The sequence below is a fragment of the Folsomia candida genome, unplaced genomic scaffold (assembly GCF_002217175.1).
Source record: "Folsomia candida strain VU population unplaced genomic scaffold, ASM221717v1 Fcan01_Sc006, whole genome shotgun sequence".
Lineage (NCBI taxonomy): Eukaryota > Metazoa > Arthropoda > Collembola > Entomobryomorpha > Isotomidae > Folsomia > Folsomia candida.
The window spans coordinates 83,836-102,767 of NW_019091198.1; the positions used below are offsets into that span (position 1 = coordinate 83,836).

General features: G+C 40.9%; 3 protein-coding genes across 6 annotated transcripts; 2 read left to right on the forward strand and 1 right to left on the reverse strand.

The window, feature by feature from the left end:
• The first annotated feature begins 477 nt into the window (after window positions 1–477).
• Window positions 478–8,473, forward strand: LOC110850852 (ATP-binding cassette sub-family C member Sur). Of its 2 annotated transcripts, XM_022098440.2 has the most exons (21): window positions 478–1,026; window positions 1,185–1,450; window positions 2,388–2,721; window positions 2,791–3,020; window positions 3,083–3,352; window positions 3,412–3,574; window positions 3,642–3,790; window positions 3,876–4,405; window positions 4,471–4,741; window positions 4,812–4,943; window positions 5,033–5,418; window positions 5,483–5,752; window positions 5,811–5,953; window positions 6,013–6,206; window positions 6,283–6,692; window positions 6,771–6,966; window positions 7,045–7,520; window positions 7,607–7,669; window positions 7,753–7,856; window positions 7,928–8,118; window positions 8,204–8,473. In XM_022098440.2, exons 1-21 carry the CDS (start codon window positions 705–707, stop codon window positions 8,369–8,371), a joined length of 5,268 nt encoding a protein of 1,755 aa, XP_021954132.1. In that variant the 5' UTR covers window positions 478–704; the 3' UTR covers window positions 8,372–8,473. The 2 variants fall into 2 exon arrangements, with proteins under 2 accessions (XP_021954132.1, XP_035708607.1); XM_035852714.1 differs by lacking the exons at window positions 478–1,026; window positions 1,185–1,450 and having other exon boundaries at window positions 2,627–2,721; window positions 2,780–3,020.
• A 203-nt stretch (window positions 8,474–8,676) lies between these two features.
• On the forward strand, window positions 8,677–11,165 carry LOC110850692 (haloacid dehalogenase-like hydrolase domain-containing protein 2). Its single transcript, XM_022098201.2, has 8 exons — window positions 8,677–8,775; window positions 8,885–9,059; window positions 9,137–9,800; window positions 9,888–10,045; window positions 10,155–10,290; window positions 10,368–10,411; window positions 10,484–10,662; window positions 10,752–11,165. The coding sequence occupies exons 3-8, from the start codon at window positions 9,691–9,693 to the stop codon at window positions 10,929–10,931; spliced, it is 807 nt and encodes a 268-aa protein (XP_021953893.1). The 5' UTR covers window positions 8,677–8,775; window positions 8,885–9,059; window positions 9,137–9,690; the 3' UTR covers window positions 10,932–11,165.
• A 2-nt stretch (window positions 11,166–11,167) lies between these two features.
• Window positions 11,168–17,759, reverse strand: LOC110850691 (ceramide kinase). Of its 3 annotated transcripts, none has more exons than XM_022098199.2 (7): window positions 16,547–17,759; window positions 13,765–14,026; window positions 13,407–13,688; window positions 13,076–13,317; window positions 12,675–12,990; window positions 12,241–12,590; window positions 11,168–12,166 (listed from the first exon to the last, which is right to left on the reverse strand). In XM_022098199.2, the coding sequence occupies exons 2-7, from the start codon at window positions 13,868–13,870 to the stop codon at window positions 11,723–11,725; spliced, it is 1,740 nt and encodes a 579-aa protein (XP_021953891.1). In that variant the 5' UTR covers window positions 13,871–14,026; window positions 16,547–17,759; the 3' UTR covers window positions 11,168–11,722. The 3 variants fall into 3 exon arrangements, with proteins under 3 accessions (XP_021953891.1, XP_021953892.1, XP_035708609.1); XM_022098200.2 differs by lacking the exon at window positions 16,547–17,759 and adding an exon at window positions 15,033–15,152; XM_035852716.1 differs by lacking the exon at window positions 16,547–17,759 and adding an exon at window positions 14,782–14,988.
• Between the last annotated feature and the right edge of the window lie 1,173 nt (window positions 17,760–18,932).

The window sequence follows — 18,932 nt, forward strand, 5'->3', positions numbered from 1 at the left end:
GGTGTTTGTTCGAAATAATTATACGATATCCCAACACGGCATTATAATATTCACCAACTCCTTTCATTTTCGCCAGTCGACAATGTCGAAACATGGCGTAAGGAGAAAGTCTCACTACTATTTACTAACTAGGCAAGCAAGACTATTCTCACTCTACGCGTGTCTCTTCTTTGGGTGCATATTACTTATCCTACTTACTTAAAACTCTCTTTGCGTGCTAGTGGCACGGCTTAAATAACTTTTGCCTCGGCTGCTTTGACTACTGAATTGGATGGATGTATGGATGGAGGATTTGCATGGTTGATTAGTTATGATTTGGGGTTGTTTTTACAACTAGCAGCGTTGGATTGTGTAGTTAGTTTAGCAGCAATAGTGGAGGTTTTCGTATGGAAGGATGATGATTGTGTCTCTTCCATTGATGTCCATTTCCATTCCTTGTATTGTGTTGGTCGTTGAAGGAGTAGTAAAGCAAAGTAGTAAACTGTTCACTAATATTAAGACTAAAGTGGTCCGTGCGTCTCACGGCCATCAGTTTAGCAGTATCATCATCATCAACTACCAACCTCCTCCCTCCCTCCCTCCCATCAAAATAACCATCTTTTCAACAAACACACAACTCGAACAGTCATCAACACCATCACAACCACAACAAAATTCTGTTTGATTCATATTCAGTCAGTCAGTCCGACTGTGAATCGCTGACCATGACGACGACTGCGGCGGCAGTGGCGGGATCTGACTCCTGGTGGTCCCCGGCCAGTACGGCCCACTCGGCGCTGCTCTACCTCGCTCTCCTCTTCCTCCTCTGCCACACCCACTGCATGCAACGTCGCCACCGAGTTAGGAGGAGAAATTCCAGCTTCAATTACGCCGTCTTCACCCTCCTTCATAACCACAATGCCTTTTGGCTCGTGACAATCACAATTCTGCTCCTCCATGTCGCCACGATGGTGGCGATTTGGTTGGGAGGCTCGTCGCCAAAGTTGCTCCTTGCGCCTGGACTTGGACTTCTCGCAGTGAGCACGGGTATGCAAAATAATTCGCAAGTCTTGGCTGTATTATCACTTTCCCCGTTTTATTATTACGAAGCTTTACATATGAAATAGTACTAAATAAATAATTTTGCAAATTTTGTGCACCTAAATTCTTCACACTCTTGCCTATATTTCATTGTACATGCGTAGGTGGTCTTGTCCATCGCGTCGTGGAATCTACCGGTGGTCACCCTGCCTGGCTGACCCCCCTCCTCGCCTACTATGCCGTCCTGGGTGTCATCATGTTACTGGAGTGGGGTCGAGATGAGATTGCGAGGGGTGTGCTTGCCCAGTTGGGGGTGAGTTTGGGTGTGGCCGGACTTTTGCAGGGGGCAATTCTCTTGATTTCTATCCTGAGAGGAAGACGACGAACAGGGAGGGAAGGCGGTGGTGGTTGTGGAGTCGAGGATGAAGGGGTGAGTGATCAATCGTCCTTCGCTACAAATATGTACAGAATTTTCATCAGTTATCACTTGCCTATTATTATTTTTGGCTCATTTACTTATTAATTAGCATATTTCATTAGCTCATGTAGTTAATTTGTTCTCTAAACTAATAGCCATTGTACATAAGTGGACATTGTACCAATCAGTCATTATTGCATTATTTTCATGATTGGATCTGAATCTGCATAAATTTTTGCAAATTTGACGAATCTCTTTCACTTTTTGTCTTATTACTTTGCACACACGAGAGACGATGAGTAAAGTGATGTGTCATGCGATAATAAATATTCCTACTTACTCAAACTCTCAGATGTAAAAGGTAGTTCTTTGTCTCGAGAATAATTGTCACGCAATGAGCAAAAGCAAACTTTAAAAAAACCAAAGCGAGACGGAGACGATGAAGAATTGGAGACGATGTGTGATGTGTATAGAGACGACGACAAGGTGCAAAAAATAGGGTAGTCGTGGTCGTTCGTGGTACTGCGATGAGGACGAGTTAGTCAGTTTTAGTGGTCTCTTCTCTCTGTCTCATTTTCTAATCACGCCATGCATTTCAATTCAACCATTCTATCGCTTCATGATCATCTCACTGCTCATCCACAGCCGTCTTTTTCGCTCTGGTCCCATTTTAATGAGCTCTAAGGATGCCACAGTTGGAGTTTGAGATGATGAGATGAGATGACTATTCATTCGTCTTGTTCCTTTTCCATTTTTTGCCGGATATGGCTGCCCTGAGGCTAATTATTGCCAATAACTAATCGATATAGCCCACACGACACCATGCACCGATGATCAAATCAAACACAGGAGGAAAAGTCAATAACTCGGCAGGAATGTCGTAGAGATTGGGATGGACGCTGAGCTAAATGATTTTTTTTTAAACTCTGTCTGTCTGCCTTTCTGACAGGGCGGACGTGATTGGGACACTCATTATGACGATGATGATCCGACCACCAAGGAAATTTATGCCCATGACCGTGCCCCCCTCTTGTCCCGACTGACATTCTTCTGGTTCACCAAACTCCTCCGAGTCGGCTACTCTACGCCGTTGGAGGAATCTCACCTTGGCCGACTCCCCCATCGCCACGGGACGGCCAACCAGCTCGCCCGATTCAGGAAAGCAAGGGAGGCTGGGAGGAAACTATTTTGGCCACTCTTGTGGACCGTGGTTGGTCCTAATATGGCCTTGGGTGGGGTGTTCCGGCTTCTGGCGGATTTGGCAGGATTTATCGCACCGTTGGGTAAGGGCGAGACTGACATTTAGGTGATGACCACACATTTATATTTTGAATGATGAAGTTAATTATTAGGGATCAAGACCATCGTCAACTGGTCTGGGCGGAATAGGACGATCTTCAATGTTTCACTGGTGAGCATTGACGAGGAAGAAATGTCACCACTCACTGCGTCTCAATTTATTGGGAATGGCTACGTCATGGTGGGCATCGTTCTCATGTCGTCCATCCTACAAGCAACTTTCTCTCAAATTTCGACATATCTCGTGAACACGGAGGGACTTCATGTCAAGGTGGCACTGCAGGTAAATGGCGTGTACGTTTTCCACAAACCAGCTACTTATGTATAGCAACTGTTAATGAACAGGGTCTCATTTACGAGAAATGTCTCCGTGTCGCGGGTCGTGGCGAAGAGACGGCGAATCTGGTCGGTGAAGATGCCAACAATGTGATGATGCTCTTTTGGATGGCTCACTTCGTTTGGGCGATTCCTCTCAAATTAGGCGTCCTAATGGCACTCTTGTGGGTGACTTTGGGCTGGTCAGCCCTCGTCGCTGCGGCTCTTTGCATCGTGATCATGATTCCGCTCCAGTTTCTGATCGCGAGGGCGATGGCTGCCAATTCAAAGTTATTGCTGGTGAGGTTCCACTACAATTCTGTGAAAATGCGACAGCAGTAAATTGGAATTTTCTGCAGGAACGGAGTGATGTGAGGTTGGGCTGGATGGGAGAAATGGTAGCGAACATGCGGCTTCTCAAGACCCACGCGTGGGAACATCTGTTTGGAACGAGGCTGAAGGAAATCCGTGGACGGGAGTTGAAACATTTGGACAACGACTTGTTGTACAGGTCAATTATGAGTGAGTCGTATGTGGCAGTTTTACTGTATAATGTGCAATCTAATTAGTGTGCAACTTTCTCCGGCAGCGTTTCTCACCCACATTTCCACCGTCGTAGTGACAGTTGTGACTTTTGGGCTATACCCCATCATGGAGGAGGAGCGCTTAGCACCAGCCGCAGTATTTGCCGGTCTCGCTTTCTTCAACCAACTCACAGTCCCACTCTTTATTTTCCCCGTAATTAAAAATAACGACTAAACTGCGCGCATTAATTCATTGCATATGAACATTGGAGATGGTAACAAATTATCACGTATTTCAGCTCCTCGTCCCTGTTCTCATCGATGCACGCGTTAGTGGTCGTCGCATCGCCGAATTTCTCTCCCTCCCAGAAATGCACAGTGATGACATTTCTTCTGGTGTGGTGGAAACGGAGACTTCCAAAAAATGTCCTTCCAACCAGCTTCTTGCTGCTCCGGCAGTTGCAACGACAGCTTCGCAGCTGCAGGGATCAACCGACTCGGTCTTTGTTCTCGAAAACATTGCAGAGGACGAGGAAGAAGACGACCAGCATCACCAGCAGGAAAATAAAGAACATGCTAACGGTGTATCCTCAGGGGTGGGAAATGGTGGTGCGGATGCAGAGTGGGTCGTCAGATTAGAAGAGGCTTCCTTCTCGTGGGGTGGAGAAGAGGCGACCAACAGTCCCCCCGCGCTAGGAAAAGTGTCCTTTGTCGTGAGGAAGGAGCGTTTAACAGTGATCGTGGGTCCGACCGGATCTGGCAAATCGTCTATTTTGTCGGCTTTATTGGGCGAGCTAACGTTGACAGAGGGGTCGCTCCAGTGGACAAAGTGAGACCAGCATCATGAAACATTCATATATGCCGAGGCCTGAGTTATCTATAATTTATGCGTAGAGGTCACCGTTGCGGTATCGCGTACGCGGCACAATCACCGTGGATCTTAAACGGAAGTGTGCGAGAGAACATTCTGTTTGGTCACGGTTTTAAAGGTCGTCGTTACAAGCGGGTCTTGGAAGCGGTAAGTTTGCAACAAGATCTGGATCTGCTGCCTGAAGGGGATGCCACTGAAATTGGTGATCATGCCGGAATTGGGCTGAGCGGGGGACAGAGGCAGAGAATCGCAATTGCGAGAGCGTTATACTCCACAGCTCCGCTTGTCATTTTGGTGAGATTTGTATTTCATTTACATGAAATTATATTATAATTTTTGCAATAATATGATGATGATAATGCAGGATGATCCCTTGTCCGCGTTGGACGTGGAAGTTGCCACACACGTACTTAATGTTGGGATAAGAAAGCTATTAGCGAAAAGAACTGTTGTTTTAGTGAGCCATCATCTTCCCGTTCTCCACCACGCACATCATGTATGCGATTATTATAGTTCAAACTAAAAAACGTGTAATTTAGTCTCGTAAGTCGCTGTATTAACTGTTGTTAATATTTATAAATTTAGATCGTCGTAATGGAATCTGGTCGAATTAGAATTCAGGGCTCGCTCGCAGAAATCCGAGACCGTGACCCCCCGCTGGCCTCTCACTGGGCGGAACTCATCTCTAAAAAGGAGGCGGAACTGGCCCGTCACATGGAGGCAAAAACGGCGAAGGATCGGTGGACCTTACTCAAATTGGTGAGTAAGTTTGGCTTTGGAGCGAGAAGGCCGATCCAACAGGATGCTGACACGAGAGGAAGTCAACACCACTTCCGGTCGAGGAAAGGAACTTTCTCCACATATAAAAACCTGTCACATGACTTTTTCCTCCCAAGTGACGAGTATCATGACGAGCTATTGACGCCTATCTTGAGACGGAGACATCTCTCGAGGGCGTCGAGAGAATCGAGGTACGCATTCGTGTGTTGTGGCAAATATATAGTTGATTAAGCCTAAATCTTGTTTCTTTTTCAGGGGTTCAGCATCCTCTGCTCCGAGACACGGACATGTCCCTCTTATGCGAATGTCCTCCCTCCAACCCATCCTTGCCACTTCCGGTGCTGCTGGTGGCGGAGGAGACAGGGACAAAGAGTACAACCGTTTACGATCCATGCCTGCCAACAATGATGGGGAACCACTCCCTCCACCAATCTCACCGCGGAAATTCCGCTCCGACTACAATCGCCTCCACGCGTCCTCCTCCACTCATTATGAACCCTTCTTTAAGCGACTCTTCACAAACAGGTGAGTAACTGATCTCATAACGACCTCGTCTGATATACATATTACGCCAACGCCATAGGAAGAGAACAACCTCATCGTCTGGATCGACAGAACTGGAGACACAAAAACCACCCTCCTCGCCACCACCTCCACCACCTTCCCCTCGACCCGTGATGGGTTCCATTCAGAGCGAGGGCGAACTCACAGAGGACGATCCACAAGGTTATAAAATTATTTGTTAGGTTTGAAAATTATAAATGCTAAACGTTTAGCACTTGTAGAACGAGACGAACTAATTGGTGGTTCCGTTGAGGAGCGAGAATATGGAAGCGTTCCACTCAGAATTTATCTCATTTACGCCAAAGCATGCGGCCACGCCTTAAGCGGTTCTTATCTTCTATTCGCCATCGGATATGAGGTAGTTCGGGTCCTCACCTCGTTTTGGCTGAGTCGATGGAGTGATTCGGTCGCCCAGGTGAGTGAAGAACCTTTCATAAATTGATAAGCACGTAACTTTGATTGATTTTTTAACTTTTATTTCGTACTTGCAGGAAGAAGAGGAGAGCAGCTATGAGGACCAAATGTCTCATTTCTTCATCGGCTACGTACTCCTCTCGGTCGCCACGGTAGGTGTGTCCCTCACTTGCAACCTTCTCGGTGCAGCCGCGGGGGCGAGATCACGACGGATTTTACACGACAACTTTGTCTTCCGTTTGGTCGACGCCCCTCTAAATTTTTTCGAATCTACTCCAATCGGTCGCATTCTTGGCCGAGCGTCCGCCGATGTGGCAGTTGTGGACAGGAAGCTGGTGATCTCAGTGCAACGCTGCCTTCAATTTGTGTTCCTCTGTTTGTCCGCCGTAATCGTGAATGGGATCGTGAACCCGTGGTTCCTCCTCCTCGCTTTACCTCTTGTGGCCGTGTACTATGCGATACAGCGTTTTTACAGGGTTTCGTCCAGGTGAGTGCTGAACAAGGGGTCGTCAAGAATGTGATCTGAAGACTTTCCTCTTTTTAACTTTTTTAAATTCCTTTTTAGGGAGTTGCAGCGACTCCAGGCCATCTCGCGTGGCCCGATTCTCTCCCACTTTCATGAAACTTTGAGTGGTATTTCTACCATCCGGGCGTATGGGCGTCAATCTGTCTTCACGGATCACATGTGGGCCTGCATCGACCTCAATAACAGAGCTGACATGTTTATCAATGTGGGAAATCGGTGGTTATCCATCTCACTCGTGAGTCGTGCTTCATTTCTAGTGAAATTTTTTAATTGCAAATTATGTCATATAAATAAATTCCTACTTTCTCTGCAGGATTATCTGGGTAGCATCATTGTCGCTGTGGCGTCTGTGGGGGCCGTCATATCTGCTGATCTTGGTCTCGTGACACCGTCTGTGGTAGGACTCGCGATAAATTACACCCTCCTCGTCCCCGTCTACCTCAATTGGGTCGTCAAGTTTTTAGCAGAGGTGGAAATGTTCATGAATTCCGTGGACCGATTGGACCGCTACTCGGAGTTGGAGACGGAACAGTTGACGGGACCTGAAAATCCACCAACGAGTTGGCCTTCCAAGGGGGACATTGATTTCGAAAAGTTGACAATTTCCTTTCAAGACAACACTGTCCTGTCCTCGCTCTCTCTCGGAATTAAGGGCGGGGAGAAAGTGGGGCTTTGTGGGCGAAGTGGGAGTGGAAAATCGACCCTTCTCTCGTCCTTGTTCCGCTTATCAGGAAAAATGGAAGGAGCGATTCGAATCGACGGAGTGGATATTTCCAGAATTCCGCTCAGGTACGTGATTTAATTTGTCTGAAAAATGGGTTTTGTGTAAATTAAAATGCGTACATAGATAATCATTTCTTATTTATTATATGCAGGAGACTACGCTCTGCCTTGTGCATTATTCCACAACATTCCGTCCTATTTACGGCACCACTCAGGTAGGTTTAAAAACTTGCTTTTAAATTAAATGACGCTTTTAAGGTAAAAGTGTTTACTAAATGTTTTTCTTTTTCTTTCTCAGATTCAATCTTGACCCTGCCAATGCGGTAAGTGAAGAAGACTTATGGAAGGCACTAGAATTGGCACAGATGAAGGAAACCATTCAAGGTCTTCCCCATAAGTTAGGTAGGTGCATTCGAAATATATTTTACAACATCGAACATTACACAATAATTACATGTAATACTCTTGTTCAGACCAAGTAATGAACCCGGACAGCTTTAGTGCCGGGCAACGCCAACTTATCGCCTTGGCCGTTGCAGTTTTACACCCGTCACGTGTCGTCATATTGGATGAAGCGACGAGCAGTGTCGATGCCGATACGGAACAAGTTTTGCTCCGTGCAGTGGCCACAGCTTTTCCAGACTCGACCGTTTTATCGATTGCCGTGAGATTCAAAAAACAATTTTTATGAATAGCTCAATTTATTTTCCAATATCTATTCAAAGCATGCTATTTATTACCGTTTACAGCACCGTCTCGGAACAATAGTTGACGGGGACAGGGTTGTGGTGCTTGAAGAAGGAAAAGTGGTCGAAGATGGGTCACCGTCACAACTTTTAGCTCGCAAGACACGCTCCATTTTTGCAAACATGCTGCGAGCCGAGGTCTCGTCGGCAGCAACGGGAGGAGGACCATGATTAAAACGTGTCAACTACACGTTTCCACTTATGATACGATTTTTTATGAGTATGAACATTAAATCGAGTTGTTTTTAAAATAAAATGGGATGCCGTTAAATATGTTGAAATTATTTCCACTTCAATATTTCGGCACCAAATTAATCAAAAACCGTTTCATCCGAATTGAGAAAGATTCACAAATTTAATAAAGGAAAAGATTAAAATTAGAAATGAGACTTTTGGTTGGAAAAGTGAGACAAAATCGAATTGCCCCATTTTGCAGCACTTTGAGAAACGAGAGAACCACCGGTTGAGACGATTGACATTCACAATTCACATGTGCAATCATATTCCTCCAACGCCACATGTAAGTAAATAAGAAAAATAGAAAAATCGTAAATCAATAAGGGGTGAGGTTTGAGGTGAGTGAATTTTTATATTGTAAAATTTTATTATGTTTTAACCATTAGATTTCAGTTGACTTATGTAGTCATTATATATGTTATCTTTCCTGTTTGTGAATTTTGACAGATTTTCAAATTCTTTCTGGACATTTCGGAAAATGACCAAATTAATCAGATCTTTGCTCCAGCTAATTCTCGGAATAGGCGTGTGGCTGGTTTTGATGTCATATGCGAATTCGAACACATTGTATTACAAATGTTTCCTGTGCCCACTTCCGTTTTGGGCAATTGTTGTTTTTGGGGTAAGCATATTAAATTAATGCATGTCTATATACTTGAATATCTCAACGGTAACTTAATAATGGCTTGTGTCATCCAGGTGTATTCAGTGTCTACAGTCTTGTACAGAACTTTGAAAGTTAATGATTGTCCAGATGCTGCGAAAGAGCTTTTGGAAGAAATCGACATGGCCAGGGCTGAGTTGAAACGGAAAGGAATGAAGTCATTGCAATAAAACTAACCTAAAGATAAGGCACTTATTCTTGTGATTGCAGCTGTATATTTTTCGTTATACACAGTAAAAAAGAAAATAATTTTCCGTATATTTCTCTCAAGCTGTTTTTATAAGCTCATTGCATGTGCATATGTGAGCTTTTTTCACCATACTCCGTCTTGGACGGAAATTCATATTTTACTAATACGAGAATTTACATGCTCTGGCCACCCGGGAGTAAAATTGTAATTTACAATTTGTAAATAGAATACTGTTTTCTAAAGATTAAGATAAAGTGGACATCTTACAAAGAAAATTCATTAATTTCCATCCTGCTGTATAGCACGCATGTCAAAGTAGCAAGTTGTTTTTTTTTATTTTTTTTAAAATTTACATTTACTTTACGAAGTTAATTTTTAAGAAGTTTTCATCTAACCATAATGGCATCTGAATCTGACCTTACCGGTAAGAAATTTGTCTTGATTGACCTAAGTGGGACCTTACATGTGGGGGATGAAGCCACTCCTCGTGCAGTAGAAGCTTTAGCGTCGTAAGTTTGTCTATTTTTTAATTGTGCATATACTAAGAGATTTAAAATTTAGGGTGTTAAACATAATTGCATGGTAATTAATTTCAGGCTGAAGACTCACGGTTTCACAGTTCTGTTTGTAACGAATACAACAAAGGATTCGAAACAAAAATTGCATGAACGCTTGATTCGTTTGGGATTCGACATACACGTTGCCGAGCTCTACACCTCAATGAGCGCCACAAGACTGCACGTTGAAAAACAAGGTATACGAATAAGAATAAGATAATTAATTAATTAATTAATTAATTAATCATTATACAACTTTTAAATACCAGATGCAAAAAAAAACAATTTTCTCCATCGTTATAATAGGTTTGAGGCCAATGCTGTTGATAGAAGAAGAAGCCAAGAAGGATTTCGAAGGGATTAGCGTAATTGATCCTAATTGTGTTGTTGTTGGATTGTCTCCAAAGGACTTTTGTTACGAAACTCTAAACATTGCTATGAGGTATTAATTTTGTAGAAAATTTAATATCTCTACTCTGAAAATATATGTGTGAGATTAATTTTGTGTTTATTTTTTAGGCTGATACTTGAAAAAGATGGACCAATAATAGCTGTGCATGCAGGTGTTAATCTTAGCACACCATTTTTACAAGAAATTTAGTTATTTTTTTTAATGACGTATGAAAAATTGTAAGGGAGACGATACATGTCCCCGTCCGGAATGAACATGGGACCAGGATGTTTCGTAGCAGGATTGGAATACGCAACTGGTCAAACCGCAAAAGTTTTTGGAAAACCAGAAATTTCTTTTTTCGAATCTGCTCTTAGCTATGTTGGTTGCATTGATCCTAGTAAAGCCGTGATGATTGGAGATGTGAGAAAATCTATGCAATTAGCATAAATAAAAATGAGAATATTTTTATAGACAGCTAATAACTAAATACATTGTTGTAAACATTTTAGGATGTCAGGGACGATGTTTTTGGTGCACAGCAGGCTGGAATGACTGGCATTTTAGTCAGGACAGGAAAATATCTACCTGATGATGAAACAAAATTTTTGGGAATCAAGCCTGATTTTACCTGCGAAAATTTTGCGGAAGCAGTTGACATGTTACTTGGTGCAAATAAACGTCTATCGTAAAACATGCCACTAACATTACTTTGTGATCTTCTGCATGTGTCACCCTAGTCATGCATCGTAAAGTTGATGTCATCGTGAATTACATGGCCCCCCTTCGTTTTAAAGCTTCCTATCGTAAAATATTAATCATCAGTGTAATCAACTATGGGATTTTGTAACTTTACCATCTAGCTGGATGTAATATTAATAGTATGAACTCAAAGCCAATTACGATAATAAATATCTTTAATAGTTTTTTAATGTATCAATTATTTATTGATAACTTTTCATAGAATTTGATAAAAGTAGTATGGTCGATCATACAACAATTTATTTATATAATTTGCTTTAATTAATTGTCTGTTGTGTAGCTCTGTAGCTTTAGTTTTATAACTATATATTTAAATTCATTCAATGAATGTCGTCTTGCAGTTCTAAAATTCATTAATAAAACACTTTACACAAATGACTTTTGGGATAATATAAATATATTTCTATGAATTATATGCATATAACATTGTTTCTCAGGTATGCACATAATATTGAGGTTTGTTTATATTGAGATGGATTGTTGTGAGCAATTTGATTTCGGAATGTAGAATAGAATGTTTGTTGTTCTCGTGTGTTGTATACTTGGCATGTTAGATCGTGGACCCACTAATGACACTGGAAGGGTATTACATAATAGGGTAATAATAGTAGTATAAATATTCAAGTTTCTCTCCACATCCATCATTGCACATTTAAAAAAACTTCATTAAAAATTTTGATCATGATACTATGGTAAGTAATTTTCATCTACACACAACTACTCAGAACCGTACGTCGTTCAACGACGTGTTGTTTGACTCATCATCTTGTAACATAATGACTGACGCGTCAATTTCTTCATCCGTTGCAGCACTCGGACTTTGCGTAAATGACAAAGAGGAGGAAACGGTGGCACACTGAGAGTAGTCATTTCCGTCCCCCGAACTTGGTGACCTAGTCCGCTCGCGATCTTTGTGATTCCGTGATAAGACTTGAATTAGGTTAGAATGGGCGCAGACACGGACTGAGGGTTGGAACAATAGTTCACCGTCACAGTTCCAAAAGCTGTGCGTCTTCTCCTGTCCAAAGTCACATTTGCAGGATGCCGGTTGTCGAGGAGGAACGTCGTCGAGTGTAATGTGCTGCTGCAGGTGTTTGGTGTTACATTGCATGGGAGTAAATACGAACTCTCGGACACGGTAGCGTTCCACGAATGGTAATGCGAACTGTGATACGCATTAATCATTTTAAAATTATATGGTCCAAATTAAAGCCAGATATTTATTAAATTCTCTCTCACCGTTCTTCTGCTGTCTCCCGTCGTCCGGTGCAAATAACGTAGATGGCCAAGTCTTGAGGTTTTTCGAATCAATATGAGCTCCATGCATCCGTCAGCAAAATGAGCAAATGGTGCAATCCCAAGTGGGGTCATGGGGTTGCGTAAACTTATATTTGCAGCCGAAACACCGACAAAGTTTCCTTCGATTCGCTTCCATTGTTGAGAAGTTGATGACATACTGTCAAGAGAAATACAGTCCTCGCAGCCTTTATCGCCGCTGCATTGTGACGGAATCTTGCGACATTCCTCACTTGCGGGTCTGATGTCGATGCTTCCCTCGTAAGTAGAGTGGTTGAGAAATTCTCGGAAACCTGTACCAAGAAAAACATATTAATTAACGTATGCATCTAGTAATAATTAGTCACTTTTTTAAGAGTAAGTGTGGTTCTTCCTACCGGCGTATTTGTATCTCTGGGGTCCCATCCAACGCAAGTTTTCTGATCGTAACATCAAATCCGCTAGATACCCATAGGACATTTGTCCCACGATAAATCTTAGCAGCCCAGAGTCATTGTGCACTGAGGCCACATCCAGAGGTACTGGACTCCCGAGAACAATATGGATTATTGCGGTGCGCGGATCATCAGTCCCATGGAGAGTGTATGCAACAGCATTCGTGGATCCGGCTGAAATTACGGCGACAGGAATTGGAGCTGGTGTGAAGTCTGAATCTGTCAAGTTGTTCAGTCTTCTAGTTAACAGCCCATTGACCTGTTGAATATATACAAATATAATTACAAGACAGTACTAATTAATCAGCCATCGTCTCCTCCTCCTCAGTAAGCTGAAATTGTACCACTTCACAAATCGTCCCGTCTCCACCGACAGCCACGACTGCATCGTACGACATCAGTTCATCGTCACTCATCGCCCTCAATACGTCGGACACATGGTTTTGTCGCTTGGTTTGAATCACAGTTGATTTGACTTGACATAGCTGCAGGATGGGTTGCATTAGAGAGTTGAAAATGCTCACAGCATTTCCTCGCCCGCCGAACGGGTTGACAAAGAACAGCAAATTTTTGGGTCTATCGAATTCTGTCCCAACAAATAGATAAGAAATGTTAACTAAAATATTTACTTAAAACCAAGTGTTTTTTTCGTGCGCAAAATAATGAAAATCGTACCAGCTAAAAAATATTGGATTGTTTGAGCCCATTTCGTGAGAATGGTAAAGTCATTATGCTTCAATTCTAGTCTGACATCCGTCCACTTTTCCGAATCCTTATTTGTCATTTGAGCATACGCGATTTGCAAAACTTGAAACGGATAAGAAATCCCCTTCTTGGTCGGTGAGTAGGGGAAACAACAGTTTGATTCGCCCTTGAGAGGACCCATTTTGTGTACTATTTCCGCACTGAGAATGTCCTTTAGCTTCACATTGATCCATTCTGACATGTCCTCGCCACCTGGAAATTCATTTGTACTTTAGTCAATATATAGATTACAACATGCAAGGTTGCAATAATTAATTTATTCAAATACCCTTTTTTTGGGGACACCAAGCTAGCTGGTGTTGAAATAAAAAGACGGAGAAAGGTCGCTCTCCGACTTTGAAAATTTCTCTTAAAATGGGTCCAGGTTTTCCCATTTTGAAATTGTTTGCTAAGTAATTTTAAAAACTCGATAATTTTATATACTAATCGGTGCCAGGTAATTTTTTGAAGATTGTAGAGCCGCTGCTGGGTTCACTCCTAGTGAATTCCTGACTACTGCCTCGACTCTCGTTTCCATGGAGCTTGAGGATCTGAAATAATGGAAGAATGTCAACTATTAAACAATTATATTGCTTAAAAACGACTCAAAATTGCGCATCACTTTTTAAGTGATATTCTAAAAGGTGGTATTATGGCATGCATGCTATTACCATTACCCATTAATCCAATCAAAATTTTAGCATGACATGTGAACGAAGCACTACTCGCACAGCATATGCATGTAAATATTGCCCATATTATGCTTGTCTGTACTAACGAACCATGATAATAAAGCAGTCGTGGTTTTAAGTGTTGAAACCGTCTTTGTCTATGTGTGTGTGTGACTTTTTTAACAACAGGGCATCTAAAAACTGAAAACATGCAATCTTTCCATAATGCCATATTATTCATATCGATCAACAAAAGTCACGACAAAGCAAATGCCAATAAGAGTAAATATTTGAGTAAGTTTGGAATAAAGTTGACTTTTGGTAAATGTGTTCACCATTTTTGCAAAATTGTGTATCGATTTCTACTCTCGAATAATTCATGACATGTAGAGTAGCCCAGATTGAAAAGTGCTTAGCCCACTTTATGTACATGCATATGTACTAACCAGAGAGAGCTAAATACCTATATTTCAACAACCACTGACTGACCAACCACTAGATATTTATGTATCTAATAGTACCACATTATTGCTAAAATAAATGACTTCACAATAAATACCATTCCAGAGCACGGTCCACTTAAACTGTGGTACAAGATAAATTCATAAACAAATCCTGGATACTAAAAATCTCACCTGTTTGGATTACTTCATCTAATAAGCGTACCTAGCTATATAGATAGCGAACGAGGGTCTGTCTAATGAATTTTCTGCATTTATCCTTTTCATAAGCCTTTTGCACTCGGCACTTTTGGCTTAGGATTATGTTTTATTATTAATTTTGCATGAATGAAAGATGATATTAAACGGAGACCTTGTACTATTCACTAATTGCACAAAAGAGCGTAATAAAGGTTTTGTGAAGGCGTATGTATATATAAACTTACATCTATTCACACTTTTGGCAAAATTGATAAAAAGAAGTCAGGACACCAAACTGCACTCCTCTCAAAGACGAGAAAGGTTGTGCAAGAAAGAGTTACAATGAACGACTGAATGAGTTGCGATTTCTAGAATGAGAATGCTGTGAGTAGCAAAAGAGACGACCTACAGGAGTACGTAATTCATGGGTAAGACTGCAGAACTGCTTTTAGTTGGCTTTTTTTGCAATCTGAATCTCGTTTCGTAAATTATTTTACTATGTACGTTACGCTCTGCGAAATTACTACTCTCTTGTAGCAACTGATAATTTTTTACATAGCAAATGCCAAAAAACCTGTACGTACATAGAGTGGACATTTATATATATATTTCTATGTACATATGTTGAGGTATGCTAAAAACCAAGTAATCCCCTCAGCGTGACTTGAATTGAAGTAGTGTATGAGACGAAATGTATAACTGTGGGAAGGTAATTATGTAGTAAAATTAGCAAAAAAAAAGTAAATTGGGTTTGGGTTTATTTATTCGCATAAATCTGCATGCAGGCGCCGTTTAGTGAAGAACAAGTCAATTGAAGACGAAGTAAAAATATTTACATGACTGTTCTACATTTAATGTGTCCATGTTTAGCAGTAAATTCCTACAGGCGAGAGTTATTTTTAACTTTCACGTTATTTTTCAACCCAATTGGAGGAAAATCTCCAAACTTTTTCAAGTGTCGTCGTAGGCAAAAATTGTAGTGTTTATTTATTTTTTTAATGTGCGAGGGATTGCTCAGAGTTTTGCCGAACTATAATTTCTGCATTCCCGTAAATCCTATGTTTAGTAAAATTGAGGTAAATGATAGTGTGAATTTCAAATTTTAGAACCACTATACTCGTGTGAAATAGGTACGCATATGAACCTGACCCTGATGAGTTTAGGCAGAGAGTGAACTCTGATTGCAATTGCTTATTACTTACTATGAGGAAAAATTGTATTTCATGATTTCCCATATTACGCAATGCCTGCATACAATGCAAGTACCTACAATCACTTGTACAGGTACTAATACTGAATTGCTCACGAAAATTGAACAATTATTTATTCTGGGATTAGTCATCCGGTCCATGAACATGGAATGAATTACATGCACGACTAAAAGTATTTTGTTTATGAAAGTCAGCTGCTTCTATGATACGAAACCTGATAAGCAAAAATACTACAAAGAAGAGCGACATAAATAAACAATTAAGAAACTAATGGCCTGCAGCCAACAAAACCTGGAAAGCTAAATAAGTAAATACGCTAAATAAGTAAGCCTTCACCACGATGATAATTAACTCGCGATCTTCGTCTTCATAGTTGCCATTTCTCAGTAAGGTTAGTCAACTTAATATTGGCATTGATAAACCTAAGTAGCTACAGATTGTGCTGTGAATGTGAATGTCATAGTCACTTGTGTCACTTTGTTCATACATATGCAAATACATGCAAAAAAACGTATGCATGCAAATTTTAGCAACTCAGCATTACATACCTATTATGATGAGTAGCCTATTCCTGCGTATTTATTATTAAGTGATGTGACTTTGGTGAAAATCCACCAAAGCAAATTGGCACCGAGGATCGTGTCCCGTTTTTTTTGGAAGAGTATCCTTGTCGTCGTCGTCACTTTCTTACTAATTGTTCCTTTATTATCCGCATGGTATAGAAGAAAGTGTGAAAAACCACCACAATATCGTGTCAATATTTCCAATACTAAAGTAGATCACACATGGTAATAAATAATAGTTTAAAATTTTTACTCAGGACCAGGACACTTTCGTTTCACAAGAGAAACTCTTCCGGTGTGAGTTTTCTTCATTGTATTGGAATATTCCCCAAGCCGTTTAGAATATTTATAAATGTGTTACTCCGCCTTTTTCTCAACATTAATATTATTGTTATCGGTTAGTTGTTCAATTATACTGTACTTAAGAATATAATGGTACATGATACATCAAGTTGATATTGTTGTCGGTTGTGTGGTGGGTGATGTCTTCGCTCAGCGATTTCTTCCCCCTCTTCTTCTATGAGTATTACAGTAGGTTTTTAGCTTGATTTATTTATTTATTTATTTATCCTTCTTCTTCTCCCATTTATTTAATACTGTCGAGTTGTCGAGATCCATGTGTGTGTGTATTCACAAATTATCACAGTTAACGTAATCACGCGATTCAATGGTAAGTTTTTTGCCAACCAGCTATCTATATCGCTAACTGACTAAACTAATGCTGCAACAGCAACATCAGCCACATTGAACCTGTCATGAGAAGCACAAGATACGAAGGTTTTACACGTCTGACTGTTGTACAGTTTGATGCTGATAATGTAATGGTGTGGTGGTAGTAGTGATAATAGATACGACGAAATAGTTAATAGTCAGTTAGTTAGTGGCACCACAACACGGTTAATTTGTGATGCATGCCATGACACCAGCCAAAAGTGGGTTCGGGTATCTCTGATAAACATTTCGCTGCGATGGATGAATGCAGAATAATGCGTTTAACAGTTTAACGAACGAAATCTCTTTTTTTTCTAAGTTACAACTGTACAAGTTGGTTGGTAGTGAAGTGACTAACGGGACTAGGCCAGAGCGAGGGAGAGAGAGAGGAATTAAGGTAAAGGTTATTTATGTATTATTTACAGACTTTAGCTACCTGCTCTTTCTATCCCATGTCTAAATTAACTGTGTACATATACAAATAAAAAATACGAATATGTATGTACTATTGAGTGTGGAATAGTAAAGTGGGATTGACGAGCACATAAATCAGAGGGTTCCTGCTACCCTTCCTCTCTTGGCCTCGACATTTGGTCGGTCGGGTGAGGAGGAGGAAGTAGGAGAGGAAGAAGAGTCGTGTTTAAGACACACATGACTTTCTCCCACCCGACAATTCTGCTCCAGTTTCGTTTTCCGAGCTGGTTTTGTATGGAAGGCTTGGGTTTGGGTGCATGTGTCCTCAAAAGGCGTTCAAACGTGCACCAGTAAGTATTTAGTATGGAATGGCTGGATTCCTGCTTCCATGCAAAAAAAGAAAACGCTAAATACATACATTTCATGCTTTACTTCCTCTAGATGCCAAGTGCTTTACCCAGCCAGACATTAACTTGGTTTTACTTAAAGGCATTGCTGTATCACGACTATACCACGAAACCATGAATAATGAGACACTAAAAGTAACAAGGGTCAGAAATATGATAAAATATGTCACAGTTGAATGCTTGCTTAATGGTGGTGAATGAATGAATGCGCATTTTACTTCAGAGAGGCTCAGCTCGTTGCTAATTATACGGCTGGTTAATTTTGTTGGTTGGTGTACTTAACATACATATGTAAAATTGGAAGAAAATTCGTGCTGGAGACAATTGGTTGCTAATTATAATTAATTATTTGTGCAAATAGATACAAGTATTTGTATATGCATGACACACCAAGTGAGTGCAGAGGAACTGGATACAAGTAGATATGTATGTAGGACAAAGATGATGATGGTTGGGTATTCCATGGAATAAGATAATACTATTATTATACTGTTATTATATTACTGTTATTATACTATTATTATATTCACTCGTCATAATAATGGTTTGCTTAATGTTGTTGTGGGTTAATGATACCATGCGAATGAATGATCTTGATTATTAGGTAATTGCTAATGGACGCGGGCTTGTCATAATAAATAAGTGAGAATAATGAGCAGTTGGTTATCGTAATTGCTCGTTCACATCGTAATAATGATCGTAATATCATTATTAATAACAATGTACCGGGTGGACTGGACTGGACTGATCTTCACAATAATCATTATGCACATGCACGAGTCGGCCGGTCAAAATCCAATCTGGTGACAATTTAAAGGTCAAGTATCGTAGGAAATTTC

Excerpts from the sequence above, each read along its gene's own strand:
- LOC110850692 (XM_022098201.2), top strand. The coding sequence starts at position 9,691 with ATGGCATCTGAATCTGACCTTACCGGTAAGAAATTTGTCTTGATTGAC. Across the intron at positions 9,801-9,887 it reads GCAGTAGAAGCTTTAGCGTC|GCTGAAGACTCACGGTTTCA; the intron begins GTAAGTTTGTCT and ends AATTAATTTCAG. Across the intron at positions 10,046-10,154 it reads ACTGCACGTTGAAAAACAAG|GTTTGAGGCCAATGCTGTTG; the intron begins GTATACGAATAA and ends TCGTTATAATAG.
- LOC110850852 (XM_022098440.2), top strand. The coding sequence starts at position 705 with ATGACGACGACTGCGGCGGCAGTGGCGGGATCTGACTCCTGGTGGTCC. Across the intron at positions 3,021-3,082 it reads ATGTCAAGGTGGCACTGCAG|GGTCTCATTTACGAGAAATG; the intron begins GTAAATGGCGTG and ends GTTAATGAACAG. Across the intron at positions 6,967-7,044 it reads GGTGGTTATCCATCTCACTC|GATTATCTGGGTAGCATCAT; the intron begins GTGAGTCGTGCT and ends CTTTCTCTGCAG.
- LOC110850691 (XM_022098199.2), bottom strand. The coding sequence starts at position 13,870 with ATGGGAAAACCTGGACCCATTTTAAGAGAAATTTTCAAAGTCGGAGAG. Across the intron at positions 13,689-13,764 it reads TTGGTGTCCCCAAAAAAAGG|GTGGCGAGGACATGTCAGAA; the intron begins GTATTTGAATAA and ends ATGAATTTCCAG. Across the intron at positions 12,591-12,674 it reads CCAGAGATACAAATACGCCG|GTTTCCGAGAATTTCTCAAC; the intron begins GTAGGAAGAACC and ends TTCTTGGTACAG.